General features: G+C 43.4%; 1 protein-coding gene across 2 annotated transcripts; it reads right to left on the bottom strand.

Moving 5' to 3' along the window:
* Positions 1-2,305: 2,305 nt before the first annotated feature.
* Positions 2,306-12,007, bottom strand: LOC134440546 (ribose-phosphate pyrophosphokinase 1). 2 transcript variants are annotated; one of them, XM_063190658.1, is made up of 8 exons: positions 11,933-12,007; positions 11,688-11,813; positions 10,659-10,848; positions 8,025-8,123; positions 5,910-6,034; positions 4,228-4,401; positions 3,724-3,883; positions 2,306-2,426 (listed from the first exon to the last, which is right to left on the bottom strand). In XM_063190658.1, exons 1-8 carry the CDS (start codon positions 11,941-11,943, stop codon positions 2,334-2,336), a joined length of 978 nt encoding a protein of 325 aa, XP_063046728.1. In that variant the 5' UTR covers positions 11,944-12,007; the 3' UTR covers positions 2,306-2,333. The 2 variants fall into 2 exon arrangements, with proteins under 2 accessions (XP_063046728.1, XP_063046729.1); XM_063190659.1 differs by having other exon boundaries at positions 2,312-2,426; positions 10,665-10,848.
* Positions 12,008-19,265: the final 7,258 nt, after the last annotated feature.

Below are 19,265 nucleotides of genomic sequence, written 5' to 3'. Positions count from 1 at the left end.
TGTGTAGGCCTACTTCTAAAAAAAAAAACCACTTTAAAACAGGAAACACACATTTTAATACCAACTCAAACAGAAAACACTATTAAGTAGGCCCATGTACAAAAAAAGAAATACCAAAAGGTCAGTATCAACGTTATATCTGATGGCAATGGCTCGGGGTGGCCAAATTGCAGCCGTTACGCGTCAGCGTCTCCCACCAAGCTGTTCTCCAGGCCTACAATTAAATAGCATCTGCATCAAACTTAACAGTGAATTGTAAAACCGCTGACAAGATGCATGATTAGACTCGTTTCCAATCAGAGGCTATGGGGGTTCAATTAGCCTACAGTGCAAGTGTAGCCGGTGCGCCATCTAGACACATCAGCTATTTCGGGGGGAAATGTCACAATCACATGGGGCAATCTTCAACCAATGTAGGCCTATTCGTCTCACTTACCTACAGACGCTTGAGATGAAGATATCAATCTTGACAGAGAACAAGGGGTTTGCCAGGGTCACATACGCCTCCGAGGAGACAGGTACTTGCCGGTGTCTGAATGACAAGGCGCGTCATGTAGCCTGGATACCCTATTCGTCGCAGCGTAGCCCTATCCCTTGATCATTCAGTTTTGAGGGGAAACGAAACCATAAACTGCGGTGGTTGATGTTAACATGAACAACTGTTGCTGCAGAATAGGAATCGCGGATTTTAACAAACAAATTAAGAGAGAATAGTTGTCGGATTTCCGTTATCAGGATGGCTAATCCCACCGCTTCCATAATAACCATTGGTGGATTGAGGCTGCGTTTCTCTGACGACAGTGAAACGTCATCCATCACTCAAAAACATTCTGATAATATGAGACTGTTAGTGAGGCAATATCACACCCAATGGCGATACAGTCAATCTTGAACAACCAGATGGCTCTTCATGGCTTTTGATTTGTATTATTCCCCACAGCTCAGTCCTCTCTATTGTTAAATAAATGCCCAGAAGACACATTGCCCCCTTGTGGCAGACATAGGATAAGGACACATCAGGTCATTCTGTCTGAGAAGTGTAAAATGACCCATTATTGTATTGAAGATGAAAAGTTTAAGCATCAAAGTTATTGCAGCAGTCATTGGCCTCACAGTGCAAAACTGGTTCACAGCTATTCGCAACATTATTAAATAGACTGCTTGAACATCTGTGTTTAACGGTCTTATCATGCAGCACTGCAGAACCAGGGATTCGGACCAAGGATGGAAGTATAACGAAAACAAGAAAGCACCAAATGGCAAGAAAAACTAAATGACCCGTGCTTGTTAAGTTACAGAAAACGTGTGGTTACTACAAATAAAAATGTATTTCCTCAGAGTGAAGACACAAAGGTGCACAACACCACATTTTCTCTTTTTATCAGGAGTCTTTAATAAGAACAGTTATTCAATCAATTATGGAGTGTTCAATCCCCCCCAAAAAAGGAAAACCAGCCACATAGAAAAAAAGCAGAAATGTGACCCTTTTGAGCATCTGCGACTAAAACTATGTCCAGTGTCCATTACAAACGTCATGTCATCATTACAAAAAAATGCAATAAAAATAAAAACGAATCCACTCTTCTCCAGGAAGGTCTTGCCATCAGGCAAACTCAGGTCATGGGATAAAATAAAGAAAAAAATATATTTCATTCGCTACCATGTCACATTCCTCCATCGGGCCATTTTGGATGGTGCTGACTACGTGTAGGGCCGTTTCGCACATGTGCTTTGGTGACAAACCTGGGTAACAGACTTGACAGTGCACCATAAGCACCGTAAGAGAGGAGACCTTCAGCCTTTTTTGTCCATTCAAAACAAAGCCTTAGAGCTCCTCTATTACGAGGTTTACGCCACACTTTGGGTGAACCTCGTAGCAAGGTTTGTCACTAAACGTCATACTTGAAACAGGACCCATAGGTCCCCCTATATTCTGTTGATGACTTAACAAGTTTGACCATAATGTATCAGAGCTACAGATAAAATCAGGAACCAATAAATTAATTGTAACATAGTTCATCAGCACCATCAAATGGGCCAGTTTTTTCTTCTTCTTCCTTTTCTGCTTTTTGAATTTCCCATAAAGTCAGTAACAGCTGCATCGCCGTCGGCCAAGTGGTGGCCTTGGAATGAAAAATAAAGAGATGAGATATCAGTCAGCCGAGGACAGTTCCAAAATGGAGGCATGGATAGACGACCTCCAGGTCGTTGGGGAAACTAGGCTTTGTGTGTGTGTGTGTGTGTGTGTGTGTGTATGTGTGTGTGTGTGTGTGTGTGTGTGTGTGTGTGTGTATGTGTGTGTGTGGTGTGTGTGTGTGAGGTAACCCTGTAGATTACAAGGGGACGTGGCTGAAGAGGTAAGACACTGATTCGCCGTTGTGAGTTCTCCTGATGGCCTCGGCGAGAATCATGGAGATATCGATGACCTGAGGGGAGGCAAGCACACACAGCCACACGTGAGCACAGGAGACAAGCACACACAGCCAAACGTGAGCACAGGAGACAAGCACACACAGCCAAACGTGAGCACAGGAGACAAGCACACACAGCCAAACGTGAGCACAGGAGACAAGCAAACATGAGCACAGGAGGCAGTAGCCAGCTACGAATCAGTGGAAACTAACAGCAAAACCAATCTCTAAAAGAAATTAGGGTGATTAGCCTCTGCCCCTTCTGGACGTTTCATAGGGCCTGAGAAGTCAACCTTTTGACTGGGATGTAATGGACAGATCAAACATTTTTTGATCCACCCTGCTTTCCCCGCCTATAGTCACATATATGCTGTACCTCAGAATTTATGATGAACAGTAGTCTGATTGTGGAGTTGTGTGCGCGCAAAAATAAACAATTATTTGGACTACACAAGAGAAGTCGCAAGACTGACGTGGTGCAGCGATAGGGCTGGCTGCTTGCATTTAGCTTCATTCACTTCCATTCCAAATTTTAGTAAGTTGTAAACAATGGTCTGGAGGTAGAAGAGCGTGACTTAAGCTGGGCTTACACTGCGCGACTTTTTCCCCGATTTTGCCCCGATTTGGCACTTGCACGACTTTTTGAGAGTCGGGCCGAATTCTTGCTTAATCGCAGGTCAATCGTGAGTCTCGCATCGTGCAGTGTACACGGGGTAACGACAAGCGATTTCGCCTCACGATCGTGCAATCTTAGGGTCGCAAGGAAATCAAAACTGTTTGAAATTCTGGTCGTGGCTCGTGCGTAAATCGCAGAGTTAAATCAGTGCTACGACCCGATTTGACACTTCACGTGCACAAATTAATAGGGCGGCCGTGCGAATCGCTGTTGAGCGCGACCTCATCTCCACCTCAGGTGCGCATGTTCCCTCCTCTGCAGACTGGGGAAACATGCCTGTCGCGTCGTACGGTGGAAGCATTTCGGTCGCATCCGACTGTCGGCTCGTGTAGTGTGAGGACGTGAGTCGTGAGCTGTGAACTTTTAAACAGTGAAATTTCATCATGCAGTGTGAGCAGAAGCTTAAGACCCACAAGTGAAAATATCGCACAGTGTATGCCCGGCTTTAGGCACTCCATAAATTACAGATGCTCCAATCCACAGCCACACATGAGCAGAGAATGAGCCCAAATTTATCAAGAGGCTCACAGACCAAAATTCCATGATTAATTTAACTTCCACTTTTATAATAAGGGGGCCATCACTGCCAACGTGGTGGCAACGTATTTTAGTCAGACAGTTTCCGACCTGACCGACCTGAATTTTTGGACAGTGTTTCATCTTCTCCTCCTGAGGAATGGTGTTGGTCACCACCACCGCTTCGAAGCAGGCGTTGTTGATGCGTGAAATGGCTGGACCGGAGAAGATGCCGTGGGTCAAAATGGCGTACACTTTAGTGGCACCGGCGGACATCAGTCTGGCAAGATGGGGAGAGGGGAGAAGAAAAATAGAAAATTATTCAGCAGCTGGTTCCGCTTTTAATTAAAAAAGAACCCAACAACTTGGCAACACCAAAATCTGTGGGAGAAGGTTATCATTTGCCCACAGTACAGCCAATATTCTACTTTGACATGGTACTGTTTGAACGGTCAGGTCAGTCTAAACTGCAGGATGTGAGATGAAATTATAATACTATACTACTGTTTGGAAATATTTTTTTGTCAAAAGACCATTCTGGAAAATATGACACCTTTAGACTTAGACCTCAACACCATATAAAAACCCCAAACTACACACACATACAAGCGAACTCCAACTCACTTGTCGGCGGCGTGGCAGATGGTTCCGCAGGTGTCGGCCATGTCGTCCACCAGGATGGCCACGCGATCCTTCACGTCCCCCACCAGCACCATGCGGTCCACCTCGTTGGCCTTCTTGCGCTCCTTGTGGATCAGGGCGAAGTCCACATTGAGACGGTCCGCTATGGACGTTACCCTGGTGACATGAAAACACAAAGAGGAACAAACGACAGTCAGAAAGTCCAAGTTCAGCCCTGCCGTGGCCTAACTGTAGGGCACTGGGTTACTACGCCGGCGACCCGGGTTCGATTCTGGCCTGGGTCATTTGCCGAACCTTCCCCGTCTCTCTCTCCCTGCTCATTTCCTGTCCCTCTGTAACTGTCCTGTCACAGTAAAAGGCATTTTCAGTTTGTGGAGTATGGCGTGCTCTTATCCAGATAGTTTGTTGGCTTCTTGGGTTTGGGTGCTCTTTAGTCCAAGGTATAGTACTTCCAGGATCCTGACAGTAAAAGGTATATTAAAAAAAGAAGAAAAAAAAGTCCCTGTTCACAGACTGACATGGCAGTCACTCTGCAGGGAGTGGGGTGGGGTGGAGTGGAGTTGGGGCTGGACCAGCCCGCGTGGGAGGTCAGGCGAAAACAAAACACTCCCAGGTGAGGATGGAAACAAACACACTGCAAGCCATCTCACCCCTCCCTTCCTGGTCTGTCGCGCATACACAACATGGGTTCTTTCCAATATCCTAACTCACGTCCTAAACCTGTGCTTGTGGCCTCGCGATTCGCTGATACCCCTCCTCAGTAGGGATGCACCGATACCACTATTTTGAAAACGGATACAAGTACGAGTACATTAATGTGTGTACTTGCCGATAAGGAGTACCAATACCGATAACTTTTACCACCAAAATATAATGAAAATAAATGCATGGCCTTGTTTTTTCCACCTGTGATATGTTTTTTGTCCATTTCCATGTAGATTTAAATGTTAGTAAACGTATGAGGTGGCACTTTTTTCCATGCTGCTTTCAAGTACACAGAACGTGACGAGATTTTGCATTGTTTTGTGTAATAGCAGTATCCTTCCTGGTATCTGCAAGTGCTTGACAAGTACGAGTACAAGTGTAATGAGCAGTATCGGGTGCCGATACCGATACCAGTATGGTGCATCCCTACTCCTCAGTGGAGAAAAAAAATAGTTTCCCCACCGTCAGCCTAGCCAATAACTTCTAGAGGACTGTTCCCCATTCAACACCCCGATTACAAATAAGAAAAAGACCTTCGAATTGTGATAGATGTTGAATTAAACGTCTGTTGTCAATGAGGTCTTGTGACGTCATCTCAAGGTGACAAGCACAAGTGAGGGCAGGAGTTAGGATAATGGAAGAACCCCATGACTCTTCCTCTCCATCACACAAAGCCAGATGGCAGATGTAAAAGGCACTGTTGTGAGAGGAGGAGGCATAAGCCACCTCACCGTGTCTCTCATAGTCACACACACACATACAAACACTCTCTCCCCCTCCAACAAACATCCAACAAGTGAAGAGAAATGATGTAAAAGATGAAAGTGTAGGAGGAGGTCATCCCTCTTCCTCTCCTTTGAATAAACATGGAGGAGCGCATCACTGCCACCTTCTTTCCCTAGTGTGAAAGGTGGAAGTGGAGGAGGAGGAGGAGGAAGTGTGAGAGAGCGGACGCCAACCTTTTCGCTCCACCGGCGTCGGGAGACACGATGGTGCAGTTTTTCCACTCGGGGATGTTCTCTTTTATCCATTTCAGCACGGCAGGCTCTGCATACAGGTTGTCCACGGGAATGTCGAAGAAGCCCTGGGCAAATAACACATCGACACACAGTCTCAACATTCTGAACATCTCAAGGGTCTTCTCACAAAAACTACGCCTAAGGCATTGTAGCCAATACTTAGAAAGCCGACAGCCCCGAGATGCAGATATATAAAATGAAATCGTACACAAAAATGACACATTTGTATAGTACTGGTTCCCTAAATTCCGAACGGATGCAAACAATGTGGTGCAACGTTGCGTTTCTTGTTTTAAGCCATTGTAACACTCTTCACAGGTCTTACTTCATGCCTCTACTCTGAGCCAAATGTAACATGCATGTACATGGCATGCATTGTGCAATATGCCTAATTGATCTTATAGACACAGCATAGTAAAAAAAACACCTAACAAAGGCACTCTACATCTCACACCAATCACTAAGCCCCCTGCGGGTCTACTGAATCATATGGGGGAAGTAACTTGCCACAGAACCAATGTATATTACGTAACACTTTCGTCACAACATGCAAAACAGGGATAACGTGGCAGCATATCCATCTCCACAGAGGCAATTGAGCAGACAGGCAAATGAATGCTCTCTGACCAAATCTAGAGCTGAATATGGTCTGTCAGTCACATGTTTTCAGACATAACCAATCAACACCGACATCACTTCAAATGTGTCTCTACACTGCGGCCAAAAAGAAGAAGAGAAAGTGTGGAATTGCGAAAGATGAGTGGTCAAAGCGGTTGACTCATTCACAAGGCGGCTAACAAAGCAGACATCAAAATAACCCATCACATTATTGCATGCAGTAAAGATTTTAGAGGCAAGTGGTCAGAAAGGTGTTTGCATAGCTTACATTAAAAAAAAGACCCAAAGCGATGTTTTCAAACAAAAAAAATGCCATTTTGAACAGGTGGTCAGCTGCACTGACGTGCGACTGCCACAGGATGACGACAATGGGGCCTTCACAACAGCATGGCTGGACAGGTGGCTGAATCACTGCGGACATCAATCTCATAAATGAGACGCGGCGTGACAGGCGTGTGTACTTGGACGCCCCCCTCTTTAAGCTGATGGGTGCTCTGAACAGCAGCCAAGGCCCCTAAGTGTTGCCGAGTTCCCTGGCAGCCTGCAAGAGGTGAAAGCTGCCAGTACCAGCTAAGAAGCAGTTCACACGTATCGCGGATATTTTTGAAGACAAGTACCCGTAAACTCGTAAACTTGTACCCGTAAACTCGTAAACTTGTACACGTAAACACGTAAACTTGTTCACGTAAACACGTAAACTTGTACACGTGAACACGTAAACTTGTACACGTTAACACGTAAAATATCCCACTTAACGGGCTAAAAGCACCTGTCACAAAGGAGTTTTTATATCCACGTGTGCTGGTTGGTTACTGGTGTGCTGGTGCTGGTTACACATAAAAATATCCATATATCTGCATGTGTGTAACCAGCACCTAACTGATCAAATCCATCTCATAACACTTGGTACATTGAAGTCCTTGTGCACAAGCCTTCAGTGGTCCAGGTGCAGGTGTAAGGCAGGAAAACTTGACTAAAACTAAAAGTTTGGAAAACACCACCCACTGAATACTGTTCTTTTTTATTTTATTGGAGCAAACAACCGCGTTTTGCCCAGTGCGTCTTCAGGTTCGCTCTGGCCGGAATGAGTCGTTCGCTCCAAGAAATGAAAAAGAAAAGAAGAACAGTATTCAGTGTGCGATGTTTTCTCAACTTATCATAACATATTTGTATACAGTTTACAAAGTCCTTTCTAAACTAAGCCTCTATTAACAATGAATAAGTCTTTCAACCGGTAAGCACTGAAACATACAGAGTGGATAAATGACGTAGTCAGCAACTATGGCATCGAGAAACAGGCTCCAGGTTGAATGTAGTGTAGTTTCATACCTGTATCTGGTATGCGTGATAAGTGAAAGTCCCTCGTCTCTGATACCGGCTCACCTTGCCGCACTCACTTTGACTAACAAATGTTGTGCGAGGAGAAACACCATCTACCTGGATCTGGGAGGCGTGGAGGTCCATGGTGATGATGTGGTCGGCTCCGGCCACGGACAACATGTTGGCTACCAGCTTGGCGGAGATGGGAGCTCGGCTCTGGAAAAGAGCAGCACAGATGTGACGTCAGACAGAGTTTACCTTCTTTATACTACTGCAGGAGAGCGACATTCTGAGAGCACTCGCCAGAGAAAGCACAACATAAAAACATGTGGTATTTATACAAGCCAGAAGCTTAATGCACGTGAAATGAGCTTAACAGATGTTACACGGACACATCAAATGAACATGTTAGGGACGGAAACCTACTAGAAATTGTGCGGCCATATTTTTAAACAGCAGAAACTTTAGAACGTTGAAGTGGTTTAGTGTAAAACGAAATGTATTGTTTTATGTGAGGTGATAAACAAACAGATGAGAATGTTCCTATTCATGTTAACATGTTGCAGTAGTTGTCCAAAGCCCTTAAATAAAAAAGGCAAACCAGTGAGTCTTACAAGGGCATGGCTTTGGTATAACAGAGTGTTCATAGTTTAACCAAAGTCCGGTTTCCCTGCACACTTGTTCAGTTACGAGACATTGGGTGTTAAATCACTCTCACTTGGGTCTGTTTATTAGTCTGCTTCACAAAAAGCCCCATATAGGCACCTCTCTAACTCACTTCCATTAGCAATCTAGTGCTGCTGCCAACAATATGGCATGTGGCCATTAAGTCAGACAACTGGCCACAAGAAATGTTCACTTGGCACTGTAACCGCTTGGAGCCTTGTTACAACGTCAGCAATTTAACGCCACAACTTAATTAGAACTAACGCAAAGACAAGATGCGATAATGCACCAGCATCCATTGTGTGCGCGCACGCACACACAGGAGCAGAGCGCCACCTTTATCTCATAAGCAGTCAGTTGTACGATTCTGAAAAAAAACACAAACAACTTGAACAAATCACATCCCACACATCTAAAATAAAAAGTGTGAACAGTGTATCAGTGTGAGTCTTCGGCATGAGAAAGAATGCTCATCACTGGTTAGAGCAGCTGTTGCTCCTGCTACTGTTATGAGAAAACTGTGCCCTCCACGCAGCATAGATACAAAACTGGGGTGAATTTCTCAAAACCAAAGTTGCTTACTACATTAGCTACTTTGTTGTTTTCAATGCATTTTCCCATTGGCAACTACCGAAGTTGCTAACAGGCTAACAACTTCTCTTTTGAGAAACTCACCCCTGGTCACAAGAAAAAGATAACACCTCAGCCATGCCTCTGTGCTTCGCTGCAGGAGAAGGAGGAGCCTGATCTGGTAACAAAGTGCTATCAGCAGAAATTCCAAAAATGCCCTTGAGAAACAAACACTTCTCCATCCCAGTCTTGTTATTCAACATTCATTTTAGCCACAGCCTCAAGCATAAATGCCTAGATGTACAGACGTAAGCGTGCATGCACAGGCATGCGCAAGGCAAGCACACACAAACATACACTTTAATGTTTTTTTCTCTGGTTTCCTGGAGCTGCATACAAGGAATACTGCAATTCAGGGGTGAGACATTGTAGGCTCGGCTAGATTCTGGAAGTGAAATCCGAGATTGCAAATGCGCATCGGGTTTGTGACCTCTGTGCTGATGATCAAACAGAACTGGAAGCACCGAGAAAAGCCGCATAAACAATCCTTAATCAGTCCTCTTATCCAATTAGCTACGGGCATCAGTTGGTCAGTCCATCAGATCTGTCCCTTTGACCTGATGCCTTCCATCTATTGGGCAATTTTAGTCTATTTGGTCAATACCCATTTCAATTGAAGGTAAAGATTGTGCACATCCCAGGAAAAGGTGCAGGACAAAGGCTGACTGTAGTTTTCAGAGTGAGGAGTCTGCACACTTAGAATCCTTTTTCTGGACCCAGCCATGAAATAATAATAATTTAAAAAAAAAAGATTTTAAGTGTGCGGATTTCTCAATGCCCATTTCAAACCACTCTAAATGTCAGCCGGCATGCTATGACCAAAGGAAGAACTGGGTACTTCTGCTTTTGTTGCGCAATGCGGACAGTACATCAGTCTGCCTGTGCGTCTCCAAAGCGTGCTTCAAAGTGCAACAACAGAAGATATCTTGAGATTAAATGTTATTGACTGAACGGCTACCGAACAAACTGTGCTGGCAACAAAGTCTGTGTCATGGCCACACAAAGCACAGACACTTCCACCAAACTGTGCATGCATGTGTCAAAGGGGAGAGAGGTAGGCTAGATGGTTCAAATCTCACCTTAAACAGTAGCCAATTGCTGAAGTGCCCTGGGAAGTCTGCCTAACCCAATCATTGATGCTGGCACTGTAACAAATACCCTACACCTAAACAACTGCACCTGTGTTTAACGCAAGTACTTCAGGCCCCCCTGCAAGCTACCAGTATGGGCCCCAAATGAAAAAAAGAGGGCCTAATATCATGTGGAGGGGGCCCATTTCTTCAAGTCAAGGGCCCATGTGGGCCCCCTATCTCGTAAGGGCCCCCCTGCCTCGTGGGGGCTGGGGGGTATACTTAACGCCCCTGTGTGTGTGTGTGTGTCACTATGGATCAGCTAAGTGTAATCTAATACATGTAGTGTAATGATAGTGATAGGGTTTAGGTGAACATCCCTCACCCCCACCTTATCCTTCTTGTCCTGGCGGGCGTAGGGGAAGCAGGGGATGACAGCGGTGACGCGGGAGGCCGAGGCAATCTTGCAGGCGTTGATCATGATCAGGAGCTCCATCAGGTTGTCGTTGATCTCACCACAGCCACTCTGCACGATGTACACGTCCTCCCCTCGCACACTCTCTCCAATCTCCACACTGGACCAGGCCAAACACACACACACACACACACACACACACACACACACACACACACACACACACACACAAATGTATGCATCACACACAATGCACACATGGGGTACACTTGCCAATAGCACCATGTTCAACCACACCAAATATGTATCTATGCACCCCACAGACACATCCACACTTGTCAAAGGTAATGAGTGGCTTGTTCAATAACAGCAAATATTGAGTTTCGTGGTAAAGGATTACCGAGCTTGTTTAGTGTTGTATGCACCGCCAACAACATTAGATGGGAATACAATTATTTAACACCATATACAAACACAAACGTTTTGAAAAGAAAAGACAAAACACGGGCAAATGGCATTTCTACCCTGTTTGCTAGAAACTTCTAAATGTTCTTGGAGGCTAGGCTCAGTTGAAATGCATGTGGGTTCTAAAGGGTTAACCACTTTTGAATCATCGAGAATGAGGCAAACGTTTGACAGCACCATGTTCAAACGTGTCGCGTCAATCGCCACAAAAAAAGATAAAATATTTCGACTACTAAAGGAACTACATTTTTTTTTTTTTTTTTTTTTCTTTTTTTTTTTTTTTTTTTTAATTTTTTTTTCTAAAGGAACTACATTCAGGAACACACGCTTTAACGAGTGACGTAAACTTCTTTTGCATTCTGGGACTTGTGGTGACCCATGCTTCCACTCGTGCCGCTAGCCTCGCACATACATACTGCATCACCCACATGGCTCCACGGCACTCGATGGCAACACTTGTGGCTACTATTACAAGCGATGCTAGGCACGTTTATCAAATCAAATGTGTGGTGCAAAGCAATCAAATGTACTCACCATGTTTCCTGATTGCTAAATTTCTTGGTAACGACCTTTCCCAACTCCTGACCGAGTCGGTCCGAGATTTTTTGGGAGAGGTCCTGATGGGAGCTCCCGCTGAAAATCTTGATGTTCGGCATTTTCCTGGTGTTGTTTTTATCAACGGGGTATAATGCAAAAATGTACGATAAATGATAATTTCAAGTTTTTGTTGGGCTGTTGGTCGTCAAACCCCTGGAAGGTTAATGATCTACTGTTCCTACCTCTCCGCCATCGTTGTCCTCACGCGCTCCGCTACTGTTGCGCGCGAGATCTTCCGTAAATCCAACCCCCGTAGATCGGTGACGTCAGCTCCGCACCCTTTCATGCCCGGAATGAATGATTGCTGGGCTTCATCACAGAATTTCGTTGACTTCATCTTTGTAGACTACAATCTATTCTAGTCTGGTTATTTAATCACTCGGTAAACTGTCATACACAAATACAATTTGAAAAAAAAAGAAAAAAAAGAAAAAAAGTACAATAGTATATATTGTACTTTTTTTCTTTTTTTTCTAGAATACACCATTGTTTCTAGAATATAAGTATATGAGTAGCATTTTTATATTGAAATTATATGAAACACAGCAGTGATGGACAAAAAGTGAGAAGAGGAAAGTGCCAGTCAAACAAAAAAGACACATCACCACTAGATGGCAGTATTTCGCTACAGAATCTCAGCACAGAATTTGGTAGGCCAAAAGTAGAGTAGAGTAGAGTAGAGTAGACTTTATTGTCACTATACAAATATAGCGAGATTGTGTTTAGTAGCAACCCACAAATGCCCACAAAATAAAAGATATATTAACAATAAATAAATAAAATCCATAAAAATCCATGTGCATCTCACAGTATCGATAGTCCTGAAGTATTGAGGGGGGGCAGGTGGCGAATTGAGTTCAAGAGTCTAATGGCAGTAGGGTAAAAGCTGTCCTTCATTCTTGTAGTGCGGGCACGCAGAGTCCTAAAGCGCCTGCCAGATGGTAGCATGGTGAAGAGCCTGTGACCAGGGTGAGTGTGATCTTTAAGGATGTTTAATGCTCTGTTTGTGCAGCGTGTATGGTGGATCTCCTCAAGTGTGGGTAGCTGTGATCTCAGATCTCAGATTCTCCACCCCATATTCAGACCTGGCAGTTATTACGACAGACCAGTGGCTCCCCACCTCCATGCTGGTTATGATGCAGTCAATGAATCATCCGCCATGTAGGCCTAATATGACAATCATAATGGTGCATCTCTGATTATATCCATATGGAGCCTGGGACCACAGTAACCCACAGCCACAGATAGGTAAGCCAGGGGACACTGATGTACCGACATAAGTTACATGCATACGGTGCATACACAACATATAATTATCTCCATGGCGTGATTGTAATAGCCTACATTGTCCTAAGACTACAACATTCAACTGAAGAATTGATTGATGTAGGCTATGAAGGAATGTTTGTCTGTTGCAGTTGAAGAATTCTGAAGTGTGGTTGCACATCATCAGTCAGATGTAGCAGTTCAACATCTAGCCTACCATTCCATGCAGAGCAGGCTGACCGATAGTCCTATTTTATTCATTTCCTGTATTTACTAATTTGTTTGTTTTTACTTTCAGTCATGGCCCGATGAGTCGATGGAATCATTTCACAGTCTGGTTTCACTCATGTGGATGACAGTACCTATCCATCTTTTAAATGGCGAGATCCACTAAATTTTAAGGAATGTGCTACACAGTTATTTGAAATGCAAGGGTTTTTATTTCCAGGACTTACAGCTGTGATGTAGTGTATGCAAGAAAGGAGGATATAGTCAAGTATTTATACTATTCTTTAATTTAGGGATGCATGATACCACTTTTTTGAAAACCGATACGAGTACGAGTAGCCTACATTAATGTCTGTACTTGTCTGTTAGTAAATGAGGCAGCACTTTTTCCCATGCTGCTTTCAAGTCAATGGAACAAGATGTTTTGTTGTTTTGTGTAATAGCAGTATCCTGGTATCAGCAAGTGTTCACGAGTACGAGAATGAGTATAATGAGCAGTATCAGTGTACCAGAACGAGTGCATCCCTTCTTTAATTCATTAATCCATGATGATTAACCTTTGTTTTCCCCATTAGAACCTGTCGAGAGAGACTGCAGATTGCCAGCCAGCTGCACCTGTGGAACACTGTGATATGAGAGAGAGAGAGAGAGAGAGAGAGAGAGAGAGAGAGAGATATGAGGGAGAACAAGGAGAAGGGAGATACTAAAGGCTAATGGGATCTCTGAAAAGGAAATGGCCATGCAGAATCCTCAAAACATGGCTGTCAAACTCAAAATGACAGAGGACCAGAATTAAAATCTGGAAGGAAGTTTCGGGTCAAATTCAATATTTATTTAAAAAAAACAGGTTAAAATAGTCCATACCACACATACTTAAAACTTCTATTTTAATTTCACAAACAGATTATAATAGTCCTAATGTGCCCTTACATATTCTGTTGCATGAGTGCGAGCTGTTTCCTTCTCATATTCCTGTGACACACCAAATTTCAAATTCAAGTCTTACGTTTATGTACAGTTGAGGACGATATTATTAGCCCCCTCCTGAAATTAGACATATCTCTTCATTGATCATTGAAAATGATCATTAATAATAAATGTATGTTATTCTGGAAACGAATACACCATGGAGATAGTATCCAATAAGTTAAATTTGGACTTTTCCATTTTCACAATGAGTTTAAACAAAAAAGTGTAAAAATGGCAAGGACAAAATTATTAGCCCCCTTATCATTAATAGTCAATACAGTGCCATTTATGAACAAAAATTGACACCAGGCACTTTGATTAGTTGTTAACTATGTTGCCACATGTCTTACCAGGGATTTCGGCCCATTTTTTTCATTGCAAATAGTTAAGCTGGTCCAAATTGCATGGATGCTGAGGATGGACATTCATTTTCAGCACTCTTCAAATACTATCTAAAGGATTGAGGTCTGAACCACTCCATGACCATGGCTTTAGTATCCTTGAAGAACATTTGAACTATTTTGGATGCAAGTTTTGGGTTATTATCTTATTGAAAGATCCAGTGAATATCTTAACTCTCTCTATGAGCATATTTTTGCAAGGTCACTTTCCACATTCTATCATAATTTTCAGTTTTTATGGTGCCGTACACCCAAACAAGGTTTCCTGTGGCTGAGGCTGCCACAGAATGATGCATCCACCACCATGTTTAATTGTGGAAACCATCTTATAACGATTCAAGGTCTATCCCTTCCTTCACCTGACAGAAGCAGAATTCATGCATCAAAGCAGGTGCAATTGAATATCATCAGATGAAAGCAGAGACGTTCAAAACTAATTTTTGACTTTCAAATGTTCACAGGCAAAGCTCAATAACACTCTGATATGCACTGCCTTTAATAAAGGGGTTCTTCTGTGATGATGGCCCCAAAGCCCAATATGATGACAAGCCCTAACAACTGTCTTCCTTGGGGGGTGGGAACCCCCAGGTGAGGCCAGGTCAATAACAATCATCTAGGCAGGTGTCCAATGCTTCTTTGGTCTAATGAGGCTAAGCAGTTTCCACAGTTACACATAGTGGAAGGCCACCAAGTTTAGTCTGTTATTCAGCCTCAGACACAGGGAGTCTGGGTCTGAATCTGGATTGCTGGGTCTCAACAACATTGCAACCCAAAGCATACATTTATATTAGTTCAGAGGTTCTTCAAGGACACTAAAACCATGATATTGGAATCAGTCGCTCATAGTCCAGTCCTCAATCCCACTGAGAGTCTGTGGTTAATGTCTATGCTCAGCATCCATGCGATTTGGACCAGCTAGAACACTTTGCAGTGAAGAAAGGGGCCAAAATCCCTAGTGGGGCATGTGCCAACCTAGGTAGCAACTTATCAGAGCCTGTTGTCAGTTTTGGTTCATAAATGGCGCCATATTGACTATTAATGATCAGGGGGCTAATAATTTTGTCCTTGTCATTTTTGCCCTTTTTTGTTTAAACTCATGGTAACAATAGAAAAATCCAAATTCAACTCATTGAACATTATCTACATCAGTGTATTTGTTTCCAGAATAACAGAAACTGTGAATAATGGTCATTCTTACTGAGAAATCAAGAGAAATGTCTAATTTCAGGAGGGGGGCTAATAATATCGTCCTCAACTGTATATTACTGCACTGGTGTATGTGGGCCAACTGAAATACAAATAAATTATTCTGCGGGCCAGATTTGGCCCCCGGGCCTGAGTTTCACATCCCTGTTCTAAACACATAGGCTACTGTAGAACTAAATCATCAAAGAGCAACAGTTTAAAACAAATGTCATTAAGAGGGGTTGTGGTTAGGAATAAAAACAGGAGGAATCGAGAATGAGAGAAGAGGGGGAAAGACCATTAAATCACATAAGGGACATTTTGTCTTGGGACTGAGTGACCACTCTATCCCAGTTGCTGTCCCCTGAAGATGCAATATCAACCTCTGAGAGCTCCCCAAGTGGACACCACAGACGTCTGACTGGTCATCAGCTGACCCAGTCATGACCCTTGTGGAGGCTGTCATTGTGGTCTGGTCCTCTGGGGTGTGCTCTTTTTTTACAATGAGCCTGAGTTCAAATACATTGAAGACGAGGAGAAAAATGATGAAGGTGCGCAGGTTGAGCAGGTGCACAACATATGGACTAACGGCTCGACCAGTGAAAAACATTAGCCTATAGGCCTACTGCCCGTTTTGCCTTCTGGCATGACGGGCAGCAACAAAAGGTTCTCCATTCTGGTCTATTCTGTGTTTTATTTTCTGGACACTATACCATGTGAGGCTCATATATTGAATTTCTTCCACCGTGAGCTTCAGGTGTTCTGTACTCATCCTCTCCTTCTTCTTCCTTCAGGTGTCCATCGAAAGCCATTGCCTGCATCGAAAGACATGCATTTTGGATTCAGAAGTCTTGGACACGCACCTTAAAATTCACTGTTGTTCTCGGTTCCAGTTGTCAAGGGTCTTTTCTTATATGTGTACATAATGTCAATTGCCATATTATAGGATTATCACTAATCCATGTTCATGTTTATTCCTTATTGTCTGCCATTCACTGCAAAATGCGTTTCGGGATAGGCTATGGTCACAGGGATGGAATGCATGCACCCTGACCGATTTGGCCAGGCTGAGGACAAACCAATTTGAAATGCCACACTTGACCATAATGTTTTTCTCTGGCACAGTGAGTCTTTGACACTCCTGGACACTTTTGGGCATTTTCTACTTTTTGACTATTTGGCTGCTCTGTGTTCTATAGTACCACTCAGCTGGCACATGTGATGAACCACTCTTATTCTCTTATACACTCTTATTATTTTTGTCTGTTTTCCAGGAGTGGAAAGTAACTTAAGTGAAAGTGAAACCGTGAAAGTCCAACTGGGAAACTCCAATTGTCATTGTGACACAGCACTCCACAGCACACTGCACACAACAAAATTGTATTTATGCCTCACTCATGGCGAGGTCGGGAGTCGAACAGGCAACCTTTGGGCTACAAGTCTGATGCCCTAACTGCCTACCCATGACTGTCCTAACTAATTACATTTATTCAAGTATTGTACTTAAGTAGCTTTTATGAGTATGCCTTCTTTGTACTTTTTGAAAATGACTACTTTTTCTTGTACTTGAGTGCATTTAGACCCGCGTATGTTAGCCTATTTAATTGCACTGAAACCTGACCTCAGTACTGAATAAAAAAACAAATAATCTGAGAGACAAAATGGCATTCAAAATAATAAATCTGCTGTAAATAATAAATTATGCAGGGTTGCACACAGCACTTCCACCTGTCCCACCTATCTTGGAGGCCTATAGCCCTTTTGCCAAGAGGTTATGGAGGACAATATTTAAGAAAAAGACAATTTGAATTCTCGAGAAGCTATTTAAAACTAACAAAATACTTTTACTCAAATTACATTGAAGTACTTTTTACTTTCACTTGGGTAGATGTTAGATAGCTTTTACTTGAGTAGGATTTAGGCAACGTAAAGATACTTTTACTTGAGTAGCCTATATAGGCTATACTTTGCTCTTTCTGCCGTTTTCTATTGGCCTGGTTTTACCATACCACATTAATTAATTTGTGATTCAAGTTTATGAAGTAATTCAAAATGAATGTCAGTTTTCTATAGGGTAGGCCTAGGCCTATATGCCCAGAGGCAATAGGATCAGGTGGGGCCCCAAGCGACAATTCGAAGGAATGAGTTTTTGAAACAAAATTGCCACTGTAGTAAAATGTGAGCTGTTATTAACAGTATAGAGGCTTGGGGCCCCCAAGCGACTGTCTGCCTAGGCTGATGACAAGATACACCGCCTGTTTTTCAACATAATGTTGAATTTGTCCTTGCGAGATGTTGAGCACTGCGGTGATAAGCAGATGGGTTCATAACAACTGATGACTGATGAGTATGCTGCAGTTATTAAGGATAATCCAACTGAATCTCTAGTGCGTACGACGTAGTCAAGGACGCGCCACAGGGCAGATAGTTTTGCGCGTTTTCCCAACATTTCCTTTCAATGGATACGGATGAAGACGAGGACTGTAACTCATGGATAATCTTTATGTTTTGTTTCATTCCCAGTCACTACCTGTTTACGGTCTTTTTCCTCTTCATCCTCCACAAGTACGCTGTACAGTGGATCGGACCACCAGGATAAGCTATCGCCTTCCACTGAAGTTATCTGATTTTCAAACGGAGTAAGGCTAAGCTATTTGATTTTTTTTCAAAGTGCACCGGACCGGGGTGATGGGTTCATAACAACTACTGATGAGTAAACTGCCGTTATTAAGGATAATCCAACTGAATCTATACGACGTGGTCAAGGACGCACCACCAGGGGCAGGGGTTTGCGCGCTTTCCTACTATTTCCTGTCAATGGATACGGAGGAAGAGGAGGACAATAACGTAATGATAATCTTTATGATTTGTTTCATTGCCAGTCACTACCTATTTGAGGTCTTTTTCCTCCTCATGCTCCACAAGTACGCTGTAGGCCTACAGTCAATGGCACCACCAAGATAAGCTATCGCCTTCCGCTGAAGTCATCTGAGGTTCAAAAGGAGTAAGGCTCCGCAGAGCTATTTGTTTTTTTGTTTTTTTCTAAGTTCCTAGGTGATGTGATGGGATGCTTTTCAGAGGAGCTGTAGTTCTAAACATTTCGAACTTCCAAAACAGTCGACGTGTCGTCTATTCAATGGCGTAGCCTACGAAGAAGCATGAGTAAACTTTTGGGTAGGTGGCACAAAACGTAGACTTCTGCTTGCGCATTATGGCGTGCCATGCTCATCTCCTATGTACGATGGCAGATCATTTTTATTTTGCTTTCACAATGTCTTTCTTGGTTTTAGGGTGTCTGGGTTGAGCATGGTTTTGGCAGTAGCACATGGTTTGTTGAGACGGTGCCTCATTATCATAGGCCTAGACCAGGTGCGCCAGAGCAGGTGCATGTCGAGAGAGCCTATTGGAAACAGGTTGGCGTTAACGTCAGAAATCGGAAGGCCTCAAAAGGAACACGGACCACGTC

The sequence above is a fragment of the Engraulis encrasicolus genome, chromosome 23, assembly GCF_034702125.1.
Source record: "Engraulis encrasicolus isolate BLACKSEA-1 chromosome 23, IST_EnEncr_1.0, whole genome shotgun sequence".
Lineage (NCBI taxonomy): Eukaryota > Metazoa > Chordata > Actinopteri > Clupeiformes > Engraulidae > Engraulis > Engraulis encrasicolus.
Note: the sequence above shows the minus strand (reverse complement) of the source record. Positions and strands in the feature narration are given on the sequence as shown.